This window comes from Prionailurus bengalensis, chromosome C1, assembly GCF_016509475.1.
Source record: "Prionailurus bengalensis isolate Pbe53 chromosome C1, Fcat_Pben_1.1_paternal_pri, whole genome shotgun sequence".
Taxonomy (NCBI): Eukaryota; Metazoa; Chordata; class Mammalia; order Carnivora; family Felidae; genus Prionailurus; species Prionailurus bengalensis.
The window spans coordinates 202,124,501-202,149,676 of record NC_057345.1 but is presented as its reverse complement, the minus strand read 5'-3'; the positions used below and the strand labels follow the sequence as shown (position 1 = coordinate 202,149,676).

The 25,176-nt window shown below is 54.3% G+C and overlaps 1 protein-coding gene across 1 annotated transcript; it reads left to right on the top strand.

Annotated features, from left to right (window-relative positions):
* The first annotated feature begins 649 nt into the window (after positions 1–649).
* IGFBP5 (insulin like growth factor binding protein 5) lies at positions 650–22,264 on the top strand. The gene is made up of 4 exons (XM_043577773.1): positions 650–1,781; positions 15,416–15,645; positions 16,242–16,361; positions 17,488–22,264. The coding sequence occupies exons 1-4, from the start codon at positions 1,448–1,450 to the stop codon at positions 17,617–17,619; spliced, it is 816 nt and encodes a 271-aa protein (XP_043433708.1). The 5' UTR covers positions 650–1,447; the 3' UTR covers positions 17,620–22,264.
* Positions 22,265–25,176: the final 2,912 nt, after the last annotated feature.

The window sequence follows — 25,176 nt, the reverse complement described above, 5'->3', positions numbered from 1 at the left end:
CAGTCAGTCCACCAGCAAGAGAAATGCTCTTAATTAAATCCCCTTGCCCAGACTTTTAAGGGGGGAAATCCAGTTTTTCTTTTCTTTTTCTTTCTTTTTCATTCAGCTCACTACCCTCTCAGCTGGCCATCCTACACTAACACTCCCCCATCAAACACACACTCAAACACACACACACACACACACACACACAGTAACTTAAACACTAGCAGACAGCCATTTCCCAAAGCTTGGGAAGAATTTCTTGGGCACTGTATATATCCACTTGGCTAATAAGAAAATGCTTCTCCAGGCAGCCCGAGCCTTGGCTAGTTGAGGGGTGGGAGGGAGGGGAAGACCGGGTTACTCTTCATTGTGTCCACCACCTCCTTGAATTCTCTCTTCCACTCGCCCCCCCCCCCACCTCCTCCCCCTGTAGGCAGCCCAGCCCTGTCCCCCATGCCCCTTTCTTACATTCCGGGGGGAGGAGGGCACTGTTCCGGGAGCTCAGGAGAGCCCCCGTGTGTCTAGAAGGCCTCTCCCCACCCCCACCCCGTGTGAGTTTGTACTGCAAAGCTCCTTGGCACCCTCGCCTGGGTTGGGTGTTGGGGAGCTCAAATAGCAGCTACAAACTGGCTGGCAGCCAGGGGCCGTCTATTTAAAAGCGCCTGCTCCACCGGAGCCCGTAGTCTCTTTGGAAACTTCTGCCGGGGGAAAGAGCTAGGAAAGAGCTGCAAATCGGTGTAGGGTTTTTTCTCCTTTTTTGCTCCTTTTAATTCCCCCCTCCTCCGTTTGCACCCTTCTCCGAGCTTCACGCGGAACCTGCGAATTTCGAAGAGGTGGTGGCAGAGTGGGAGCAAAGAGGTGTTAGGGTTTTGGATTGGGGGCTTTTTTTCTTTTAATTTCTTGATTTCAACATTTTCCCCCCACCCTCGCGGCCACAGCCGCCGCCTCTTACCTGTTCCGCGGCAGCCGCGCGCCGCAGGCAGCTGAAGGGTAGAGAGGAGCAGGGTATACTTCAGATTTTAAACAAAATTTTTGAAGGCAGACCCATTTTTCTCCCCCGCCCCCACCCCCTTCTCCTCCACAGCCTCCGAGCGCATTATTCCGGTGGTTGTTTTGGGGTGAACAATTTTTGGCTTTTTCCTCCCTGTAATTCTGACCGGGTCCCGCCGAGCGCGGGGGGTGTTGTTTCTCCGGCCTCCACTCCCTCCGCGTGCACCTGGCGCAGCTCTTCTCCCCCCAACCTGTTGCAAGTCCTTTAATCCTTGCATTTGGGACTTGGTCGTGGGCGCCTCAGCCCTCCATCTCTCCCTACATTTTGCAATTGTCTGGGGGAGGGCACCTGCTCTACCTGCCAGAAAAAAAAAATTTTTTTTTAATTTCTCCGGGCGCCCCCCTGGCCCCTTTCTCCCTACACTCTCGCTCTCGTGCCCCGCCCCAAGGTAAAGGGGAAGACACGGAGAAGATGGTGCTCACCGCGGTCCTCCTGCTGCTGGCCTCCTGTGCGGGGCTGGCCCAGGGCCTGGGCTCCTTCGTGCACTGCGAGCCCTGCGACGAGAAAGCCCTCTCCATGTGCCCCCCCAGCCCCCTGGGCTGCGAGCTGGTCAAAGAGCCGGGCTGCGGTTGCTGCACTACTTGCGCCCTGGCCGAGGGGCAGTCGTGCGGCGTCTACACTGAGCGCTGCGCCCAGGGGCTGCGCTGCCTCCCCCGGCAGGACGAGGAGAAGCCGCTGCACGCCCTGCTGCACGGCCGCGGGGTTTGCCTCAACGAAAAGAGCTACCGCGAGCAAGCCAAGATCGGTGAGCGCGCTCGGTGTGCCAGTCAGTTACACGGCGCACGGCCGGGGGACACGGGACAAGCTGGCCCCGCGCGCTTGGCCCAGCAAGTGGCTTAGAGCCGGGGTGTAGCCGGGGAGGAGGGTGGGGAGGGTCCGGGCACCTCGGAATTGGAGCCTGGCCGATCCAGCTACCCCGGGCTGCTTTCTAGCCGAGCTTCTCTCGCGGTTTTCGCTCCTTCTCCTCGCCCCTACCCCCACCCTTCTCACCCTCCCCCTTCTTCCCGAATACTGACTCTGAGCTGCTGTTCAGTCTCCCGGTCCAAACCGCCGGGTACTCAGTCTCCAATCTGAGAGGGTGCATGTTACATTATCGATTCCCTCCTCCATCCCCCACCCCCACCCAATACGGTTTTTTTTCCGGACTTGATAAAGAAAATCTCTTTTGTTAAAATATTGCTTTGACCGGGGACCTGGAGAGAGAGGCGTTACGGGTCTGCTGTGGTAATTCCACCTTTGTGCCTCCCAGTCCCTGCCCTCCCCCCCCTCCCCAGTCCGTCCTGACATTTCTATCCTCTACGCCTGCACACACTCGCGCGCACACACAACGCTCGCACGCTTGGAAGCTAACGCCTTTAGGGTGGGGGCTTTGATGCCCCTCCCACGTGCACACCATTGCTCTTGACTTGGTTTGACTGTTTGTGGTAGATGGTGAAACATAGTACAATGCAAAATACCTTCTTTCCTCCTGGGAAAGGAAAAATTACAATAGCTCGCTCCGCGGCGGTGGGGAGGGGGGGGCGGCGGGGGGCGGGAAGGAACGGGTAAGGTTTAGGTTCCTGTGCTGAGTATTCGTCCCCGAATCTAATTCCTTTTTCCCCGCCCAAATTCCGATTTCACCTAGGAAGAAAGGTGGGTAGAGGGACAAGAAGGGATGGAAAACTCAGACATCACAACTTGCCCGCCAGTGCTAATCTCCCCACCACCACCACCACCACCTCAATCTTTCAAATCGGATCGCAAGTGGGTGTGGTGTAAATGCAAGAGGGGCCCTGGAAACGCAGAATGCAAAATCAAGTGGGCGGAGACGGAAAAGCCGCGCTCAGGGAGCCTCCCCTCCGCCTCCAGTAGCCCCGCCCCCTGGTTGCCCCGCCCCCAAGTTCTCTGTGTCTGGCGTCTAGGGTTTAAAAGGTTGACAGAGCTACTTGTTCAATCAGTTCAGTCAGAACAGTTCTGCCTCCTTACCCCCAGCCCCCACCACCAGACGGGGTTTCCGTTTGGACTTAGACCTGATTTTACTTTTTTTTTTAAAGTCCAGTGAATTGGACACAAAAATCTGGGTTCTGAAACATCAACCTGGTTATTCTCTCCAAAAGGGGTTAAGACTTGGCTAAATCATTTTTTTTCTGTGTAGTTTTCTTACTGAGACCATGCCCTTCCCTCCTATCTCGTCCATTAGGGCACCCAACGTGAGTTTTCCTAACTGCAAACTACAGACATTATCATACAGGAAAGGAGTCCGCTCCTGAGAAGCGGCAGGAGAACTTTCCTGGGTTCTTCCTGGATCCCTGCAAAGTTTGCAGGTTTCGCCTGTCGCCCGCGGCTGCCCCTCCACTTTGCGAGAGGCTGTCGTTCTCCGGATTGCAGCCTGCAAAAAGGAACAGAGGGCAACACGCAGGCCCCGGAGGCCCTAGAGGCCCGTTTGTGAAGTTATTTTTATTAGGAGCCACTTTCCAAGGCGGTCCTGGCCGCCTTCATCTTGGGGGATGTGGATTTGGAAAATCTTAGCACGGGGGAAGAAAAGGTATGAATCGATTTCCTGGCTTGGAAGCCAGCGCTCTGGGTAAAAATCCGGTCACATCGAAAGTATGCAAGGTATCACTCAGCCGCATTCTGGGCCCGCTTTTATTTGCCCTACCATGTGGTTGGTGTGATGCGGTTGGTGTGAAAGTTGTGCGCGCAGGGCGCGCGCACACGCGCGCGCAATTGCTGGAAGAGCAAATTGGCTCATCAGCCAACTTTCCAGTTCAACGTAATACGCGCGCGCGCGTGCGCGCGCGCACACACACACACACACACACACACACACACTGGCTTTTGTCCCAAGCAAGATGCCCTTTAGAATTCTCTGCAGCCCATTCCTCAACCCCCACCCAAAAGGTGCCTCTCGGCGAACACCTAGCACCCTCCACGCCCCACCCTAGACTTTGCGACTCCACCCCGCCTTCGGCAGGTGCCTGACCCACCTCAGTTTCGGAACGGCTACAGGAGCTGACCCCCTTCCTTCCGGACGATAGTACGCTAGTGGGCGCTCCTGGCTAGCGCCTTTCAACTCGAAAACCGCTGAGTGGGTCCCCAAAAAGTTGGAGACAGGGCAGAGACGGTTCATAAAAAGAGGGAAAAGAACAGAGAGCGGGAGGAGAGTGTCGGCTCCTTTGGCCAAAAATCTTGTTCCCCAACACCCCACCGCCATGTCCCCCTCCCAAAATCAGCAATGAGAACTTGGATTTGCCTCTCCCTCCTGCGGTTGCCATACAGATATAGATTATGCACACACACACACCCATAAATCAAAAGATACATGCGCATGTAAAGAAAGATACAGATACATATATATATATATATATTTTTTTTTTTTTCACCAAAAGAAAAAGTGCATCTCTAGAATCCGAAATGGAGAGCTGAGGAGAGCGAGGTGGCAGGCAGCCAAAGCTGCTGGGAGGAAGAGCCGAGGGCGGGCGGGCGGAGACTGGTGTTTTGCTGGGCGCGTTGCTGAGCAACCGGAGAGCCGAGTCCGCCCGCGAACTGGGTGCTGGGAGCGCGCCGGGCCCTACATTTTATTTTGGCCAGTTCTGGGGCAAAGATAGATACAGAAACAGAGGGCAGTGTGTGTGAAGGCTGGAGGGAGGCGGGAGACAGGAACTATTTATTGAGCCAGGCTCAATAAATATCGGTGAGCTGGATCGAGTCAAGGAAGCACCGGGCTTTTGCTTGGGCATTGTTTGGAGAAGGAGCCCTGTGGCTTTCTGGGAGGGAGGGCAGCCCACATATTTGCCCGGGTCTGGGAGATCTTTCTTGAGCCTGTGGGACTTTAAGCTTGGGATACAGGGAGAAATGGGTTTAGAGTTTCAGTTCTGTCATTGAGAAATAAGAGAGGACAGAAAGTATGCTCTGGGAAAGAAAAAATAAAATTACCTAAATAAAAATAAATTCGACCTTTGCTGCTTTGAGGGGTTTGGCCTCCATCACCCTGGCTTCCACTCCAAACCTGGTCCGAATGCCATGTTGAAATCAAGTTCCAGAGTTAGGTTTATTGGCCAAATTTGTGTCTGGGTTGAACAAGATCATGGAAAACTGAAGGAGCCAGATTCCTTTCCCACCCGCATCCCCTCCCTTTGAAACAAGTCTTTGAGAGGCTGGCTGTGCCCTGAGCCAACCAAAATGGGAGTCAGGAAGACAGGAGATGGTGCTTTTAACTGGACTTTTCTTACCTCCCGCCCCTTCTTTCTGCTGTGTCAGCTCACGCTGGAAGAGTATGGACAGTTGGCCACAGTGAGAGCTCATTTTCTTTCCATATTTTTTTTTCCTCTTTTCTTACCCCTCCTTCCCACTCCGCCCCCACCCCCAGCCCCTAGTTCCCAGCAATCCCTGAGGGCTTCCCCGAGGGCTCCATTTTTTTTTTAATTTTTTTTTTTACATTTATTTTTGAGACCGAGAGAGACAGAGCATGAACAGGGGAGGGTCAGAGAGAGGGGGACACAGAATCTGAAACAGGTTCCAGGCTCCGAGCTGTCAGCACAGAGCCCGACGCGGGGCTTGAACCCACGGACCACAAGATCATGAGCTGAGCCGAAGTCAGCCGCTTAACCTACTGAGCCACCCAGGCGCCCCTGAGGGCTCCAGTTTTAAGTCCACGCAGCTGCCAGTTAGCCTGGGGCTTGGGTGGTTGGTTTTGAGCAGCAAGTGGGCTTAAAGCTGCAGAGGGAGGACCGGGCTGACCTAGGAGGCAGAGGTCACCTCGAGGGTTCCAGCAAAGGGCACGAGAGCAGGATTCCCAACAGAAGTCCGGGTCCCCTTAATGGGGAGTGGGGGGAAGGGAGATAGGGGGAGGTGGCTAGCAGGGTAAAGAAGGTGATTTTTGTCTAAAGTTTTTGCTTTGTACCTGAGCAATGCCTTTGCAACCTTGGGCTATTTAATGTGTAAGAACGTAGAACTTGAGAAAAGGGATCTGCACACTCCGAGCCCACTGCATCCAGAAACTGGAAGAATGCCATAAACAGAGCAGGTACCAGTGAGGGACCAACACGGGGTACAAGTGAAGAGGGCGGGAGAATGGACTCGGTGAGAGACGAGGAGGCAGTTCAGCGGGGTTTTGTTAGGGTTTTTGTTTTGCGTTTTGCAGTTGGTCTAAAAGTTGCAGTCCCCAGAGACCATCCTTAAATTGCCATCTGGATATGTTTTCCAAAACAATAAGATTTGTTACCTATTTGCAAAAACAAATAAGCAAATCTACAAGGAGGCCAGTTCTAAGCTTCTCCTTCCCACTGCCCCATATACAGAGGTTCCTCCACTTTTGTTTCCTGTTCCATTTCTTTCCATGATTTCTGTTACGATGTCCTTTTTTTTTTCTTTTCTTTTTTGTTTAATATAAATCCAGAGAGACAAAGTGGTTCTTCCTGTCTGGCCACTTGGCTTAGCTAGGTCCTAGTGTGCCCCCCAGGAATTGTCTGGGTATTGGCCAAAGAGTGCTGATGCTGGAAGGAACCCACAGATCCCAGCAATCAAAGCAATGGTTTTACAGATGAGACGCTGAGGCTGAAGGCGTTGAGTCACTTGCCCAAAATTAGGCGCGGAGTTGGCAGCAGAGTCGGGTGGATAGAACTCAGTCTTACAGTCCTGTTGATTCTATACTCCATTCTGCCATTCCGGGCTCTTCACTAGTCCCTGGGGCCTGGCCCAAGCTGCAGCGAGGCTGTGGCAAGTACAGCCCAATGGTGGGGGGTGTGAAGGTGAATGGAGGGCTCAGAACTCGGGGGTGCTCTGTTTTATGGGAAGTGAAGTGGCCCCAAAGCAGAGAATGCAACACCCCTTTTATTTGCAATCCCACTCGGTCGCATTCCTTTCTCTACCTGGTCTTGGGAACAAGGCTGGCTTAGGCCAGTGGTTTGGTGAGGGACAGGCAGGGGCAAGGAGAGTGGAAAGGGGCAGTGCTGAGCCCAAACTTCGGATCCATGTACCAAACCTCATTTCCTGAACTGCAGGGCGCTCTCCGGCCGCGGGAAGCCAGGCAGGCAGGCCCTCGCTTCCCCTTGGCTGTGCCTTGGCCCACAGGGGCCAAGGAGAATGTGGCCAGAAGCAGCCGGCTTCCTGTGGCCACCAGCCTCCGCCAGCACAGGCCTTTTGTGGAGTCAGGCAAGCAGGATGGGGAGACCAGAGCTGGCAAGCTCTGCGGGGCAGGATGGGAGGAGGGAGAGAAAACCACAAGCCACAAGAGTTGATAAGGAGGAGAACAAGTCACCAGATTTTGAGCGTATACAAGTATGTCAGACGATCTTTCCCAATGAGAAGAGAGAGAGAGAGAGAGAGGCCTCCTGATTACAGCTGGGGGCCTCAGATTGATCTGAGGAATTGCCAAAGGCCGTGCTAATACACCCTGGAGCTGTGGCATCCTGTCCCTTGTCTCTTGGGGGATTGATTCTTGAGGACCAGACAGATAAGTTAAAGCCCTCTTCCCGGTAGGTTACACCTGCCAGGTGCGCCTACAAATAGGTTACCTCATTTTCCATCCCTCAACCTCAACCATCAGATGTGGGCCTTCTCTTGCTAAATCCTGAAGCTGAATTTGCACTCAAAACCTGGGCTCCTTTGACCTTTGCTGGTTTGCAACGATGTCTTGCAACGATGCTCCAGTTATCCCAAACCATTCAGATTGTTTCATCCCAGCTGAACTGAGCATATAAGCTCCACAGTCTCTTTGTCACCCACCGAAGAAGATGACTGTCCTTCCAGACCCTTTAGGACAACACTGGCCAATTGAAATATAATACAAGCCACCTATGTCAGTTCAAATTTTCTACTAACCACATTTTTTAAAAAGGCAAAAGAAATGGGCGAAATTAATTTTAACCATATATTTTAATTCAATATATCCAAAATATTATCATTTCAACATATGCCCAAACAGTTATAATGAGGGATTTTATGTTCTTTCTTTCACATTAAATCTTTGAAATCTGAGGTGCAGTTGACACCTACAGCCCATCTCAATTGGGACACTACATTTTCACTAGAAATACTTGATCTGTAGTTTTAAGTTTCGTAAAAGTTACAGTTGAAAAACTGGATTCACATACCTGAGTTGTTCCAAACATGCTCAAAAATTGTCCAATAACGAGTATTCGTTTTTAAATTTAAATTAATGTAGGGGTAGGGGCGCCTGGGTGACTCAGTCGGTTAGGCGTCCGACTTCAGCTCAGGTCATGATCTCGCGGCTTGTGAGTTCGAGCCCCATATTGGACTCGGTGCTGACAGCTCGGAGCCTGGAGCCTGCTTCGGATTCTGTGTCTCCCTCTCTCTCTGCCCCTCCCCTGCTCACGCTATGTCTCTTGCTCTCAAAAACAAAAATTAAAAAAATTTTTAATTTAATTTAAATGAAATACATTCTTGAATTCAGCCCCACTAGCCACATTTCAACCTTCGGTAGCCACATGTGGCTAGCGGCCCTGTAACTGGACAGCATAGAGGCCACCACAAGCCCCTCCCCAACCCGAGGAAGGAAATAACGTCCCTACTCTCCTCCGGCATCCAAGGAGTCCAAAAGGAAGAGTCTTGAGTCTGGATTGCCAGACACAACAGGACTCTTCTCTGACCCCTAGCCACTCTATTCTTAGGGGGACCAGAGAGAATTCTCGCCATCTGTTTGCTCCCTGCCACCCCCTTCTGGCCATCCAGGACCATTTTGAGGGAATGTGGCTGCTTAATTGTAAGGTTCTGAATGGACTGTGATGAGTCATGAGTGGAAGTGTAGCCAGGTCAGAGAAATGGCCAAGTGTCTCCTCCCCGCCTCCCCCCTTTTCCATTCAGAGGCTGCTTTCCACCTGGCCCCTCCTCTCCCTTCTGGTTTGGGATGTCTGTAGGGAACAGACATTTCTACTGAGCATGCTCCACCTTCGCCAGCTCCAGAGAAACCTGGCAAGAGATCTTGACGTTGTGCGTAAGTGTGTATTTCTTCTTTTTTTTTTTTTAATTTTTTAAAATCTTTATTTGTTTTTGAGAGAGAGACAGAGCGTGAGCAGGGAGGAGCAGAGAGAGGGGGAGATGCAGAATCCGAAGCAGCCTCCGGGCCCCGAGCTGTCAGCACAGAGCCCGACGCGGGGCTCGAACTCATGAACCATGAGATCGTGACCTGAGCTGAAGTCGGACGCTCAACTAACTGAGCCACCCAGGCGCCCCAAGGCTCAGTGTGCATAAGTGTGTGTTTCTTATATGTAAAGTTACCGCCAGCTGCCTTCCAGGGATCAAGAAATGTGTACCGGAGCTGCAGCCCTGAATCCTACTTGGGCCCTAGGGGAAGTAAAATGAAGGGCATTTTTTCTTTACCTCTGATCCCAGGACGGTGGAAGATGTGTGAGGGAGACCGTGGCCTTTCATTCCGGGGAGTGTTACCAACTTGACAGCAGCCACATCTGTGCCATCTAGGCAACCTCGGTGCAATTAGGAATTGCAATTAGGAATTAGGAATGCAATCAGGCAAGGGGAAACTTCTGGAGGGAGTTCTCGAGGTAGGGACTGGTTTCTCTTACCTGGGCTTGGTGATCAGACTTTCTGGCAGTCTGACTCTTGTTCTGACTGCTTACCCGCTATGCTAGATGCTGTCTTTATTTCTCTGCTTAGGAGAGAGATGTCACATATCCCTGTTGACCAACTTGGCCATTGGCTTAGAGCACCTGAGTACTTTAGTTTTCCTGGCCTGAAATGGGGCAGGGGCTGTCAGGGAGCTCAACGGGGTAAGCCTAATGGCCTCCCTGTCTACTCACAGACTCTCTGAACCTGCTCCCCGCCTCTGTCACTCACCCCAGGTCAAAGTTCCCCTCCAGTGTCTTCTGCAACTGTCCCTTAGGATGACGGTTGTTTGGGTTTGTTTTCCTCTTGAAAAGACAGTGCTTTTGTCATTCTCAGACCATAATTCAGGTTAAAAAGAGCCCAGAACATGCACGTCTGTTGCTGACCACAGAGGAAAAGAAAACAGTGTCTTCCAGGAGAGACTAGGGCAAGGCAGACACGGGCCAGGGATGGAATGGGTAGGAGGAGGGACCCTGCAATTCCCCAGGAAGGTTCAGCAGCCTCTCCCTACCGCCCTGTCCCCTTTCTGTTTATGCAAGGGCATGCGCACAGCGTGATTGATTCATATGGCATCCACAGCTGGGAAACGGTCAGACTTCAGGAGACTGAAACGTGTCTCACGGTTTTTTAAACAGTGAGCCGCCAATCCATCATTTCCCCGTAAGCCTCCTGTCCTCGCAAAAAGCAGGAGGATGTGGGCTGGCTGCGAAACAGGGCAAGGTTGGGAGGGGGCTCAAAGCGTCTAGCCACACCCAGGCACAGATCAGTGCCCTCAGACCAGCTGTCCAGTAGAACTGTCTGCGATGATGAAAATGCTCTATACGTGCACTGTCCAACACAGTAGCCATTCACCGCTGTGGCTACTGAGTCCTTGAAACGTGGATAGAGTGACTGAGGAGCTGAATTCGTGATTTGATTTAATATTTATTCATTTAAGTAGCCACATGTGGCTAGTGAGTACTGTATTGGAGAGCACAACCTTAGATCAAAGAAGTCCAGTGAATCCGGGGATCCCTCCTTGTTCCCGTTCCTCTAAGACTAATTCCTCAGCTTTCTGGCTCCCTCTGCAGCAGCTTCAATGCTTAAAGGCAGGGGCCTGAGCGATGTGACCTCTCAAGGCATCCAAGGAACCCTGACATGCCTGAGTTTATGTTACAGAAACGCTTCTAGACCCACTTCTCTTTAACTCTTGGGGAAATCTGTGCCTGTCTCTATTTAAAGATTATATACCGGTCACCATATAATCGAGAGAAAAAGATAAATGACAAAGCTGTGTGCTTAAGAAATGTACTGCTTAAATTCCACAGAAGGAGTTAGAGTGAGGGCCAGAGGAAACCCAGCTCCCCTTTTCATTCCTTGTAGAGATTCTGGGCAAACCCATCTTGTCTCCTGGCTAGAAAAAGAGACTTTCCCTTCCCCAGGTCCAGGTGGCCTGGCAAAGCCCTACATTCTTCCGGAGCTGTGAATTCTGAATACGCCTCGGTTTCTTCAATTTCCGCAAGCAAAGTCGCAATATCTGGGCCACCCCGTTTTCTCTTAAGTTCGATTATGAGGTTAAGATAGATTGGGAAACTACCGCCGGCCCAGGAGCAAGGAGTTAATGATGCCAGGGCATGACTAGGAGCCCCAGGATGGAGGGTTAGATTGCAGGGAGCAGCGGGTCCCCGACACCTCCGTCACCGGGCTGGGGAGAAGGATGGAATCAGAATGCACCTGCTAGTGCACCGTCCGGCCCCTTCGAGAGAGCAGAGGCAGCCAGAGGTTGGATGTGGACAGCACGGTGGCATTTGGGTAGGAAGCATGCATCGTATACTCCGCTGTGAGTAGACCTGCCCACCCTAGGGTGCCTCCGGGTGCATAGCAGCTGGGCCCACAGCCAGACACCCTCTGTGACTGCTGCGCCGTGGAAATGGCACAGCCCTCCAGGAGGTGTTCGTGTCGGTGCAGGAACGGCCGTGTTGTGTCCCTGGATGCTGGGGCAGTGCTCTGAACCGGGAGCGCCTTACAAACGGAAAAGGAATGGAGTTGGCCACCCTGACGTGGCAGGGGCTGGGGCCATCAGGGAGCTAGTTGGAATGACTGAGCTTGGAAGGCAGACCAGACTCAGAACCCACCTGAAAGGCAACCATCAGGATGACGGGATAGCCCTCGCTCCCTCAGTCGTTGGGTGAGATTGCGGGATCAGAGGGCCCTGCCTCCACCATCCCGTGGAGGAGCGAACAATAACCGAAGATGCCGCTTTTCCATCTGCTGCAGAATCCTTTCAAAATGACATCCAGAGATGGGAAGGGAGGCCCTGGGCATGTCTCTCTTCCACCCCAGAGCACTTGTCAGCTGCAGATTAGAGAAGCAACACGGGCTTATGCACAGGTCGGCCTTGTCCGCCCCCCCCCCCCCCCCCCCCCCCCCCCGCCAACAAGCCTCCCACTCTCCCACTGTGTCCACAGGTCAGTTTTTTTCCAGTTCCTCACTGGCCATCCCCACGACTCCTCAAATGCATGCTGCAGACACACAGAGAGAAGGAGAGGACTTGGGTAGCTGTCACAGAAGTAGAGGAGGAAAGCACCCAAATCCCAGATTTTAAAATTGCTTGCAGTCCTCGGAAGCACTGGAAACATGTTGTGTGGCCGTCAGTCTCCTCCGCCATCTACTGGCCATGCGGAGGTATTGACCTGTTTTTGGACCAGCTTCCAGAACCCCCTGCCCCTTGAAGTTCCCTTGCCTTTCAGGGGCCCGGGCAACTCACCAGGAAGTCTTCCCCTAAATCCCCTCTGCAGCTTTGGTCCATATCCTCTGGATGAAAAAGTGCAGGAGCAGCCAGATACCTGTGCCTGCCTGTCTCACCCAAAACTTAAACCCTTCCCAAATTGAACGCCTATTTATGGCTTGGCCGGGAAGCAGCTGAGTAGGGCTAGCCGGCTCTGCCATTCCAGCTCCGGTCTTACTTTCCAGCTTTTTAATCTTCGTAGCTCTGCGCTGGCTTGGTGCCACGTTTCCGCTGTCTCTGGAGACTGCAGGTGACCACAAGACCCTGATTAGTATCTTTGATACTCGACTGTCCTGCTGCCTAAGTAAGAGGTCCCGTGGGGTTAAGTGGCACCAAAAACCAGGAGGCACATCAAAACTTAAAGTTCAGAAGCAGCCAAAGAGCCTGTGCGCTGGGGAGGGTGTGCCCTCGGGAACCCCGCCTTGGTGAGCCCGGGGAAGGAGAGAGGGCTTGCAGGAGTGTTTTGAGTTCCTCAGAGAACTTACAGGGATCTGCATCATTTTCCTATATCAACATATGCCTAGCCCCGAGGCCGTATTTGAACACCTTCAGAGAAAGGACTAAGGTCAAGGAAAATTCGCTCCCGAGTTTATGGAACCACTGTTAACAGCCCCGTCCTCCTGCCAGGAAGAGTGAGTCCAGGGTAAGGGTGGCCCATAGCACTTCCTAGAAAAAGTCCTAAGAGGCGAAGAGTCTTGAGAAAAGCTGTTGATATATGGAGTGCTGTGAGCCAACATGCTGCCAGGCCCACAAGGCAGAGAGAGGAGCTCCGTGAGAGGTGACACGAGATCTGGAGGATGACAACCTCTGACCAAAGGGACGGAGGGGCCCCTGCAAAACAGGTGGCCAGAGGAGGATGGGTGGCGCTCCCATCTTCAGGAAGTAGAAAGAGCACCCTGAGACAACGTGGGTGTACTTGTTTCTGCTTGGACACAGGGACGTGGACCCGGGGGTCCGTTGGAAGGGTTCCAGGAGCTGGTACAGCCAGCCCCTGGAGGTAAGCAGCTTCCTGGGGTCTCTCCCATGAAAGAGGTGACTCCCGGAGCCCGGCCCTGCAGGTGCCCCTGAGGACAAGTTGCTGGTCCTGCAGCCCAGGCTGGAGCAGTTTCTGAAGGAGACACTCAGCCCTCTGCCAGGTGCTGGTCTGGCCCACCCAGCCAGATGGGTGGTGCATCTGGCCCACCCACCCCCCACCCTCCCTCACTTCACGTGGTTATCATCTCGATTAGGGAAAGGGTGTGGCCATGCACCCCAGAACGCCCCCAACCTTTCAGTGGCAACCATCTCTTGTCCTCTCTCCTACCTCAGCTGTCAACTGCTTGTTAAAAGTCCGAATGCTTGGTGATGCCCAGAGAGATTGAGTGAAGTGTCTCAGATCACCCAGCAAGCTGGGCTCAGCAACCCTCTGTGCCACAGTTGGCTTTTCCTTTCCACGCATCTCTCCCCAAGACCTGAGCCTCGGGTTTGGGACTAAGTTACTAGATAACAGAGCCCTAGCCTTTCAGTTTGTACAGAGTCCCCCCCCCCCCCACCCCAAGCCGGCTCTGCTCATCCCTGTGCCGCACCCCATTCTAACTTGTCCTGCAACCAAGAAAAGTTGGTTTGCTCCAAACCCCACTCCTTAGGCATCCTCCATCTGCCAGGCACATCACCATGCCAGTTAGTCATCACAGCAGGTTTGCTTGACTCCACTGAGTCAAGCCGAGGTGGGAAGAGGGAGGGAAAGACCAAAAGTGGGGGATGGGGACCTGGCGCTGAGTTTTCTGCTCAGAGAAAGCCCGCCTGTTGCTCCTCCATTTGCTCTCTTCCTCTCTGGTGACTACTTCCCCGCCTATGGATAAATACCCAAATCAGCTAACCCCCACCCAAAACACTGCAAACCTGTGGAGGCTTCTTCGGGGCGGGGAACTTCCCTGCCAGGGCCTTAAAGACCGGATACCTATTCACTTAAGTTTGACAAATCCCAAGCCAAGAGACAAACAGGTGCCCAGGTGCTTCCTGCCACCTGCCATCCTGACCGGGTTAGGCCGGGTCCCCAAACGCCTTCCTTACCCCACACCCGGAACTCCCCCTGGGAAGAGGGCCTCTGCCCGGGGGACACAAAACAGTGTCTTCCCACCAAGGTTCTCCTTCCCAGTGCATCCCTTCATCCTCACCTCCTTGGAGTCCTCTCCCTCCATTTCCCATCCCGGTGCCTTGTCCTCATGGCTCCTGGGGAGCCCAGTGACGGTGGAGTGGGCAGGGGACCGGATCTTCCCTCTCCTCGTTTGAGTCAGTCGGGGTCACTCCAGAGCCCTGTCTTCTCTTTCTAAAATTTGAAAAGAAAAGAGGTGTTGTAGCCGGGGCCTCCCTGCCCCCACCCGCCCCACCTTGTACCTGGTCTTGCTCTGGGCATCCTGGCCACGCCCTGACCGACTGGGAAGAGCGGCTCTGTGTCTGCCGAGGCTGGTGGGGTCAAAGAGCTGAGAGGAGACATGGGGACCCAGAGAAGGGTGCCTAGGAGAGAGGAATGTACTGGAAGTCTGTGGAGGGAGAAAAGGCTAGGGGTAGAATTAACAGATCAACAAATAAATGAACAAAGTCCTGCTTCTTTTAAAGGTCATAAGTCAGCTAAGTATAGACTGTCACCAAGTCTCTCCTATATATAACTGCTCCAGCCCCAGCCAGCTGTCAGCCTCTCTTGGCCTGGAGCTGACTTATGTTCCAGCCTCCCAGGGCCCGGAGCACAGAGCCAGCTCAAGGGTTCCAGGTCCCCCCACCCCGCCACCAGCACTGCTCCCCTCCAAGCCCCACACGTCTGGCTCTCTCAGATCTCCTCCTCTTCGTGATGGTCCCCACCACCACCCTGCTAGCCTAGATCCCGAGGACTGTCCTATTCCCATCCCGGTTGCCCAAGTCAGAATCCATCCCAGCTCCAACAGTCCTGGAGGCACAAAGACCCCACATAGGATAGACTTGGCCTTTCCTGTCCACGCTGGGCTGTCACCTATTCTCCCCCAACAGCCTGCATCTCACCCCTGAGGCTGATCCTCTGCCTCCTTCTCCCGCAGAGAGAGACTCCCGTGAGCACGAGGAACCAACCACCTCCGAGATGGCTGAGGAGACCTACTCGCCCAAGATCTTCCGGCCCAAGCACACCCGCATCTCCGAGCTGAAGGCCGAGGCCGTGAAGAAGGACCGCAGAAAGAAGCTGACCCAGTCCAAGTTTGTGGGGGGCGCTGAGAACACTGCCCACCCCCGGGTCATCTCTGCCCCCGAGATGAGACAGGAATCCGAGCAGGTGAGTCTCGAGGATTCTCTCCTCATCTCCGTCGGCATCCGCACCTGGCCACCTCTGCCACTCCCCTGACTTTTGACCTTCCCCTGCTTCTAAATGAGCATCCGTGGGCAGCAGGTGCTTTGGCTGGGCCTAGCTGAGGGCCCACCGCTCAGATCAGCTTGGGATTCAGGAGGATTTTCAGAGCCTACGTTTATCAGGCCTCGGGGCTTGACCGAGGGACGCCGGGAGTAGAGGCGGTGCTCATTCAAGGAAGGTGCTGGGCTGCCACAGCAGACACACCAGGAGGTGCGACGTCACCTGGGCAGAGGCTGCACGTTCCCCTAGGGCATCTGCCGACGACCACCCCGGATGTAATCAGGGCAGAGCGGAAGAGCTGAGGGTGGGTGTTGTGGGAGGTAAGGGGGAGCATGTGTCTTCCTGTCTAGTTCACACGCGGGCTCCTCCCAGAGGAGGAAAGATCTTAGGTAGCAAGTAATTGGAGCGACAGTCTCGACAGACCCTTCAGCCCCCATGCCCTCGGCCACACGCTCTGCGTATACAGGTGGTTTCTCCATTTGGGTGCCGCCGTGTCCCTCACCCCTGCTGTCCTCACACAGGGCCCCTGCCGCAGACACATGGAAGCTTCCCTGCAGGAGCTCAAAGGTAGCCCCCGCATGGTGCCCCGCGCCGTCTACCTGCCCAATTGTGACCGCAAAGGATTCTACAAGAGGAAGCAGGTACGCCACCCGCCCCGCCCCTGCCCCCAGGTTCAGAGGGCTCCTGAAATGGCACTTGCCAGAATTTTTTTTTTACCTCTGAATGCTTAAGATTTCCGTCATTAACAATAGTGTTTCCTGAGCCTCCGGTCTCCGTGCAGGTACCCCGGTCGTCGGGCTCCCCGTTCCCTCCCGTGCTATGATCTACTTAAGTTTTAATGATCCACCTTGTTTCCATGAATCCATTTAAAAAGGAAGCTTTATATCACTATGTCACATCGCACGTTGTACCTACTATTTTCTGACAACCCCACACACAGAAATACATATGTCCGCAGATGATGACTTCAAAACCTATTTTCAGCAGGTACCCACCCCCCCCCCCCAAGATAATTTACATCCCATTCGCAGCCAGCCTGCCCTTTGGGCAACACGGACTATTGAACCTATTCAAGCGGTACCCATTACCTTAGGCCGGTGGTTCTCACACTTCCTGGGAAGTGGCTTATTAAAACACCAATTGCTGACCAGAATTTTCCGGGATGGAACTCTGGGAATTTTGCATTTCTAACACGTTCCCTCCCAGGTGACACTGATGGTCCACAAGGGTCAGGGGTCAAGAGCCAGGCGGCCTTGGGTCAATTCTCGGCTCTCCCACTTATGAGCTGTGTCCCCCTTACCTAGTCATTTAATGTCTCTGCCTCCAGCTTCTCGTGCAAAATGATGACTGCACCCATTGTCCTTACGCAGTTATGAGGGATAATGGACTCTTCTTTGTAAAACCCTTAGAACAGTACCTTCTATGTAGTAAGTGTTCAGCAGTTCAGTCTGCTACATGATGAAGCTGTGCAAGTGATGCCCGGTACCATCACCACCACCGCCTTCGTCATCATGTAGCCGCCTGGAGAACACCGCGGCGGAGGACCCTGAATGGGTGACATAAAAAACAGCTTGTAAGAGCTAATCAAAGGCCGACTGTCTAAGTTAGCATCTTCCCTGGGGCCATCCCCGTGCAGGGGGCTTACTGGATCCCCACGGCTGAGGTCGGGGTTGAGAATCTGTCTGGGGGCAGGGAAGACAAGGGCCAGACAGGAGCAGAGCCTCCGGGGACAGCCACCCTCACTGCCTGTCGCTCTCCCCACCCCAGTGCAAGCCTTCCCGCGGCCGCAAACGTGGCATCTGCTGGTGCGTGGACAAGTACGGGATGAAGCTGCCAGGCATGGAGTATGTCGATGGGGACTTTCAGTGCCACACCTTCGACAGCAGCAACGTTGAGTGATGCGTCCCCTCCCCATCCTTCCCTCGCCCCGTCCCACCCCCAGCCCCGACTCAAGCCAGCACCTCCCTCCACCCCAGGACGCCACTCATTTCATCTCATTTAAGGGAAAAAAAAATACATATATCTATCTATTTGAGGAAACTGAGGACCTCGGAATCTCTAGCAAGGTCTCAACTTTCAAACCGGCAACAGCAGAGATGCAAAAAGCTAAGAGACCTCCCCCCCTTTGAAAATGGTTTTCTTTTTGAAGCAAGTTGAATGGACAGGGAGGGGAAGGGAGGAGGAACATGAGAGAGAAAGGAAGAAAGTGCACGTGTAGGAGAGAGGGGGAGACAAACCGAGTTTCGAAAAAGGAAAGAAGAACGTGGGCAGGAAGGAAAGATCACCGGGACCATGGCTGGATCCACCTGTCGTGTCCAGCCCTGGCCTGAGTTGGGAGACGTTTGGGCACTAGAAGGTATGGCCCAAGGTGTGGCATTCGATGACACCCTTGGGGGTTTTCCCGACTGGATTGGATGCAGGGGGAGAAAGGAAAAGACAGAAGGGGTCAGTGCCTCTCCTGGATCTGTCTCCACCTCCAGCCAGCGAGCTGCATGGCTCCCACCCGCCCCTCCTCCCCTCTCACCCGGCAGAGGGTTCTCCCTCCCCAAAACTTCTAAAAACTAAAATGCATTCCATACTTCTCCAAACAGAGCAAATGAATAACCGAGTGTCATTAGAGAGATAGATTTTTCCTAAGCAGATACATAAAGATTGTGTGTACGTCTTTCACTCCCCGTGCAGACGTTTAGAACCCAGTACACACGCCCAGAGTGGACAGACTTGCCCTTCCAGGGTGACTAGATCATGCCGACACGCACGGTGATTTCAGCCCCTCATTGCACTCAATTCACCATTAGCACGGCCTCTGTGGGGGAGGATAGGCTGAAAACAATGTGGCCTCGTATTTATCTACGAGGCTCCATGTAGTGATCTATAAGGCATATAAATCTATTCTCTTTCCTTTTTTTTTTTTCTTCTTTCCTTTCTTTCAAAGGTCTGCATTAACTTTTCAAAGGAGTTCCTCTGGGGGCACTGAGGAACTTCCTCATTTGCGGAAAAACCAAGAAAACCCAAATTCTTCTAACACAACCCTTAACTCTGGTTTGGCCAGCCTCCCTCGAGGGGCAAACACAACCTTGGGCAGGCCACGGTGTTGGATTTTTTCACGATTCCCCGTACGCGTGTGTGGGTGTCCATAGGTACCACCGAGCCAGGTAGATGAGGGCTCTCGATGGTGCATTGCCCCTGCGTGCACCGTCCCCCCCTCCCCCTCCCCCCCCCCCCCCCAGCACATCCTTTGGACCCTCCAGAAGTAACCGGCTCTGGGCCCTGCACCAGTCGCACACACCAGCTCCAAGTTGGACCCCCTGGTCCTGCCCAGCCTTTTCATTTCATCCGGGCAGAGCCTGCATTTTGAAAGCCTCTCTGGGCCTTCACGCTGGCAGAGCGGGAGAGAGACTGAAGTGAGAGGTGGCAGCAGGGGCGATGGAAGTGAACCGGTTTAAATACAGGGAAACAGTAAAAGTGATTGCATTGCGCAGGCCCACTTAGAGGGCATATGGAGGGACGGGGGCTGGAGGGACGGGGGTAGTGGGCAGGGGGACTGCCCTGTTTTAGCTTTGGAGCAAAGCAACAGAAAGGAGGACAGACCCAAGAGAAGCCTCCCTGGCTCCCCACCCTCTACACCCTTTGGGATTCGAGAGGAAAGAAAGAGGAAGATGGGGGCACAGTTTCTCAGAGGGAAATGAGCTTAATCCAGGCCTGAGGGCCAGTCAGGTGGGCAACTTTAGGCAGGTTCTAGACCCTCGCTGCTGGACAGGAGCAAGGATCGGCAGAGACTGGCTGTGCTTTTGAAGGGACAAGACCATGCGCTCAGGTGGCTACCTTCAACCCACAAGGAGGGACTGAGGCCAGAGTCTTTCGAGCTCTCCACCCACACGGGCCGGTGCAGGCTTTGTCCTCGGTGTGGAGGATGGACGAGAGGCCAGGACGACCAGGAAATGGATGCTCCAAGGGTGCTGTCATTCGGCAGCCAGAGTTTGAACCAGGAAAATTCCCATTCCTGTTGACTTCCTCCACAGATTGGCAGCCGTGGGGCTGTCCTCTGAGGCTCGAGAAGACCTGCCAGGAAAGGGCAGGAAACTGGCAAAGGAGACCCCTTCTTGCCGTGAACACAGCTCTCTCCACTCTCTCCCGATGGCGTGGCACCATGGAGGCCACCCCAACACCCAACTTGGGGCAGTGAAGAGGGACAGCAGAGAAGCAGATAGATTTCAGCTGGTGGGAAACTTGTAGCTATGGAACTCGGGGAGGGGGGGGGTCTCCTGCCCCCCCAACTGGACAGTTGGCCGGGACAGGAAAGATGGTCGATTGTCATAGGACAGAGGGCCCTATGGGGATGGCAGCCGTGAGGACTCACTTGACCTGCTGCGTCCGTGCGCCCCATCTCTCTGCACAACTGTCCCCAAACCCCCGACTCACGTTTCTGTGTCTTAGGCCAGTATTGTAAACCTTTCCCACCTCACTCTTCTGTCTGCCCTTTCTTTCTGTGGATCTTGAGCAGTCTTCTAACTGGGATCTGCCAAGTGGATACTGGGGTGCCGTTGCCCCTAAGAAAAGACTGAGCCAGGGATTGCATACCCCTTCCCACACCCCTCCCAAGACCTGGACCTGGTTCCTGAGAGGGGCCCCCTCTTTTCCCCCTGCTGTTTACTGGACTCTGAACGGGCGTCTGCCCCTGATCTCGGCTCTTTGCTGTCGGCCATGAGGTGGGGGAGGATGGTCTGGTTTCACTCCACCAGCGTCTTCGGGTTTCTGCCGTTCAGGCCGCCTCACCCGAACCTGTGAGGCCAGTGCTTTTGCAGAGGGTGACTCTGGTCAGCTGGCCACTCCCCGGAGGATGCTGGACCTTCGTGACGGATGAGAGTGACCTCCCAGGATGAGAGGGAGGCCTGGCCTGCAAAGGCAGTCATCGAGGAAGATGTCCCCATCGAGGAGCGTGCCCGGGGCAGGGCAGGAGGAGAGGCAGGTGGGCAACGCCACCAGCTGGGATCCTGAGCAGGAATCTTCTTGACTCCAGGCTGCCTGACGGCTGCTGTTTATCCACCTAGAGGCCTTAGGCTCCGGGTTTTCTGTGGCCTCAAGACTCAGTGTTGCCCCCGCCCCACCCACCCACCCAACAGCGGGCCTCTTCCCATCCCCCTCTGACTCATGCCTCACTCTAGCAGCGAGAGGGTATCCGTCATTTCCACTGGTTCCCGCTGACTGAGGGAGGCCTAGCCAGGACTGAGCCTCCTTCCCCCAGAGCTTCCCCACCCACCTGAGCAAAGCAGGGCATCTGGGACGGAAGAGACTCGAAAGTTTCTCAGACAGCCAGGCCTGGACAGGCAGGCCTGGAGACATTCAACTCCCCACAGGGGAGGACAGGAGGCCCAGGAGGCCGTGGGGTCTACCTCCTGTCTCCTCACCCATTTCCCACCCCCACCCCCACCCCCGGCCCTGCTGTCACCACCTCATTGGTCTCCGTGGTAACCGCGGGGTCAGCCTCCCCTGGGGGAGGGGGGCCTGACCTCTGCTCTCCCACCACCCAGCCTGGTGGCAGCCACACGGCTACCCCACTCAACTGCCAAGCCCCCCCCCCCAAGGTGGCCCACGGCTGCCCCTCTCCCTCTGCTCGGCCCCCCCGAGAGGGCTGCCGTGCCCGTGGAACTCTAGAGGGGAGTGGGCCAAGGAGAAGCAATCCTTGGGCTCAAAGAGGACATTTTTGGCTTCTGAGAGAAAGGAGGCTGGGTTTGGAGAAGTGGTGGCACGAGGGGACGGGGACCTGCCAGCCGGCCACCTGGGTGTTGTACTGTCTTTATTTTTAAAACCACTAAGTGCAAGACTTATTTTTGCACTTTTCTCCACTTTTTTTTTTCCTCCTAGGTTTTTGTTTCTTTTTTTAAACATACTTTCTTGGTTTTCTAATGGAGTATATAGGTTAGCCATTTTCACAGACTCTGGCCCCCTCTCCAATGGGGGAAGGGAAGGTGGGGAGCACCGGCCACCCGTGCCCGTCCCCCCCCCCCCACTCCCTGGTCCCCGGCCACCAGCCTGAGTCCCCAATCTCCCACCACCACCACCACCACCACCACCGCATAGTAGCCCACACGGATAGACAGTTGTCAGACAAGATTCCTTCAGATTCCGAGTTGCCTACCGGTTTTTTTTTTTCTTCTTTTAAGACAGCAATAACCACAGCACATATTACTGTAGCTCTTTGTAGTTTTACATACGTACATACCATAACTCTCTCTCTCCCCTTGTTTTGTTTTCAACTTTTTTTTTTTTTAAATAAATGCTCATAATCTTTACTGGTGAAAAGGTTGAAAAAATAAATCGGCAAATAAAACCAGGCTGAGGGGCTCGCCTCCTGTTTAAGCATTTTGTACCTGAGGAAATAAAACAAACAAAAACAAAAACAAAAAGCCAGAGGATCTCACGTTTTATTAAAAAAGTGAAGATTGCTGTATACTATTTATTCAACTTATAATTTATGTTACTCCTTGATCTTTGTCTTTTGTCATGACAAAGCATTTATTTAATAAAGTTATGCATTCAGTTAGCCTGCGTCAGCGTCCTCCGAGGGCCCAGGGAGGCAGGTGAAGGGTGAGAGGCACACAGGGGTCCCCTCAGGCCACATTCCAGAGGGCAAGGAGAAAGGGCCAGGCAGAGGAAAGGCTGACGGGCCTGCTCCCTCCACAGAGGAGCCCCCAGACCCAGCCTCCCATCCAAACCTGAGCGCCCCCTTCTCCATCCGTTCAAAACATTCCAGTGAGTTAACGGACACAACGTGCTTAGAGCAATTAGGCAATGTGCGCTCAGCTACTGTGTTTTACCGTTATTATCATCATTGAATCTCAGCCCCTGCTATTACGTAAAGTGGCCTTAATCTACCCTTTAGCAAATGACGGGTCCCTTTTCCTTGGAGAGGATTTTCAGGAAGGCATTTCTAGACTGTTCCTCAGTCGCTGATTCCGGTGCCTCGTATAAGCTCTTAACTCCTGGGAACCTCTGGCCAACGTGAATCCTACCTCCCGCTCCTGCCCAGCCCCCAGCTGTCTCCGCCCAGTGAAGAAGAAAGCCATAAAATGGCTAATGACTCAGATTTTAACCTTACAGCCGTTGAAAGAGCACAATTCCTACATTGCCCCACTATCTGTCTTTCCTTCCTCCTGGGTCCCTTCTTCCTAATGTCCATGCCCCCCCTTCACGTGTGGGGTGCACAGGAGTTCACTGCCCTTCGTGCATCCCACTGACGGCGCCCGATGGCTTCCCAGTCCTCGGGCGCAGCACACAGACAGAGTTGGTGGCATCCCCACTCTGCCCAGCCCAAACCCCGGTACCTCGCCCCATCCGAGTCATGTGGCCGATGGAGTGATTAGGAGCATCCTGCCTGGTGAAGAGGTTGGCCTGTCACTGGCCATGCATCCTTAAGGTCGCTGAAACTCTCTTCCCTGGGACCCTTCAGACATGTAGTCATTCAGACAGCACCCAGCAGCAAAGGCAAAGATAGAGCAGGCCCCTCGGCCTTGCCTCTGCCTAGATGCACAAGGAGGTACAGAGAGCGATGGGGTATCTATTCACCTCCCTTTGCAGGGGGGTTGATGAGGGAGCCCAGGGAGAGTAGTGCTTGGGAAGGCTCTGCTGGTCCAGCCACATGGTACCCCTGCCCCGGGACTGTCTCCTGGCGTCTCCATTGGCAGCCGCTCACCCTCCTGTCACCCCCCATGCTGCTGGGGGTGGGGGTATGTGAACCCGGAGTCTTCTCCCCACTGCTCCTCCCTCCACCAGGCTCCGCTGCTGCCCGTGGGCCTCCCCCCTGCCCTGACAACCCTCCTCTGCGAACTTCCTGCTCACCCACGAGGTCACCTAGGATTCTGGCTCCCGGCTGCTCCAGTCCTGGCCCCGCCCCACCCCGCCCTGCACGATTCAGGGGTCATCGGGACAACCCCCACAGCACCCCAGTGATCAGTCAGACACTCACAGGGTCCTTGTGACCCAGTAGGACTGGGCTGGCGCCTCCCTCACTGCCAGCCGGCCGCGCTGGTCCATGGCCACACTTCCAGAGACACTGCTCGCTGTGCTGTCGACTTCAACAGTCTCGCCTCTGAACACTCGAAGCTCAGAAGGCACGCTCTGAGCCTCAGGACCCCCAAGGGCTCCACACGGAGAATCCCAACCCCCCGCTCCCCACTCCACTCGTACTCTGTATCTCAGTGAGGAAACAGGTGGGGGCTGCAAGGCCGGCATCTTACTCGGGGGAGAGTGAGTCTTTGGTCTCCCCATTCTATTTTCCAAGCCGTCGAGCCTCTCCGGCTTTGCCTCCTTCCCTGAGGAGACTCGACCCACGGGTCCACTGTTACCTCTACTTTTCTGGGTCCCACCTTCCCTGCAGCACCTCAGCCCTGGAGAAGCCTCACCAGCCAACAGTGGCACTCCCGTTCAGCCCTGCTGAGCCCTGCTGGAGAAGGTCCCTCCGCGGTGTGGGCTGGCATCACCACCGAATCCCCAGGCTCCAAATCCTGCTAGCCTTGCCTCCCTCCCACACTCCCCCGTGTCTACAACACCCTTTCGTGCTCCTCTCCGTACCCCCTGCTCACCATCAGAGAAAAGCAAGACCGGCCTGTGAGAATGTCCTACCTTCGCATCCAAACCCCTGTGGAGTTAGCCAGAAAGCCACCGCCCCATTCCCCTCCCTCCTGAACCCTTCTTCTTGCTTCCAAAGGACAGCCGCCTTCCTGTGCCCTGCACACCTGCGGCTCCCACCCTTCGCCATTAACCACCCCTCTCCTGCCGTGGAGGTGACGGTGGAGAAGGAGCAAAAGGGGCACATATGAACAGTGTCTTGTGGATAGAACCCAATGGGTCTTGTTCATGAACTGGATGTCAGGATGAGGGTCATGGGAAAGTCAAGAGTGTCTTCTTGGCACTCCGGGCAGCTCCAATACAGTGTGCCCAAAATCGAATCCATCCTGTACGCTCAGGTACCTTGCCCATCTTATTTTATCTTACACCTCACACACTGCAAGTTCAAGAACAAGAACGCCATTTGAACTCATCACCTTCCCTCCTGAACCACCCTCTCCTCCTCCCCAAATCCTTCCTCCCTTTCCGGCTGCTGTCCCAGAGAATGGTACCGCCATCTACCCAGTTGCCTTAGCCTGACCCCCAGTGTCATTGCTGACTCCTCATTCACCCCCTACGTCCCCATGTCCCAGGAATTGGCTACCTCATCGAAAACTCTCAAATCTGGGGTGTCTGGGTGGCTCAGTCGGTTGAGCATCTGACTCTTGATTTCGGCTCAGGTTATGAGCCCAAGTTCATGAGATCAAGCCCCACGTCGAGCTCCACCCTGAGCCTGCTTGAGACTCTCTTTCTCTCTCCCTCTGCCCCTCTCCCCTGCACTCTCTTCTCTGTCTCTCTCTCAAATAAAAAATTTAAAAAAAAAATCACACATCCAGTCATGCCCATCCT

Coding starts and splice junctions, on each gene's coding strand:
- IGFBP5 (XM_043577773.1), top strand. CDS start 1,448: ATGGTGCTCACCGCGGTCCTCCTGCTGCTGGCCTCCTGTGCGGGGCTG. Junction 1,782..15,415: donor CCGCGAGCAAGCCAAGATCG/GTGAGCGCGCTC, acceptor CTTCTCCCGCAG/AGAGAGACTCCCGTGAGCAC. Junction 15,646..16,241: donor TGAGACAGGAATCCGAGCAG/GTGAGTCTCGAG, acceptor GTCCTCACACAG/GGCCCCTGCCGCAGACACAT.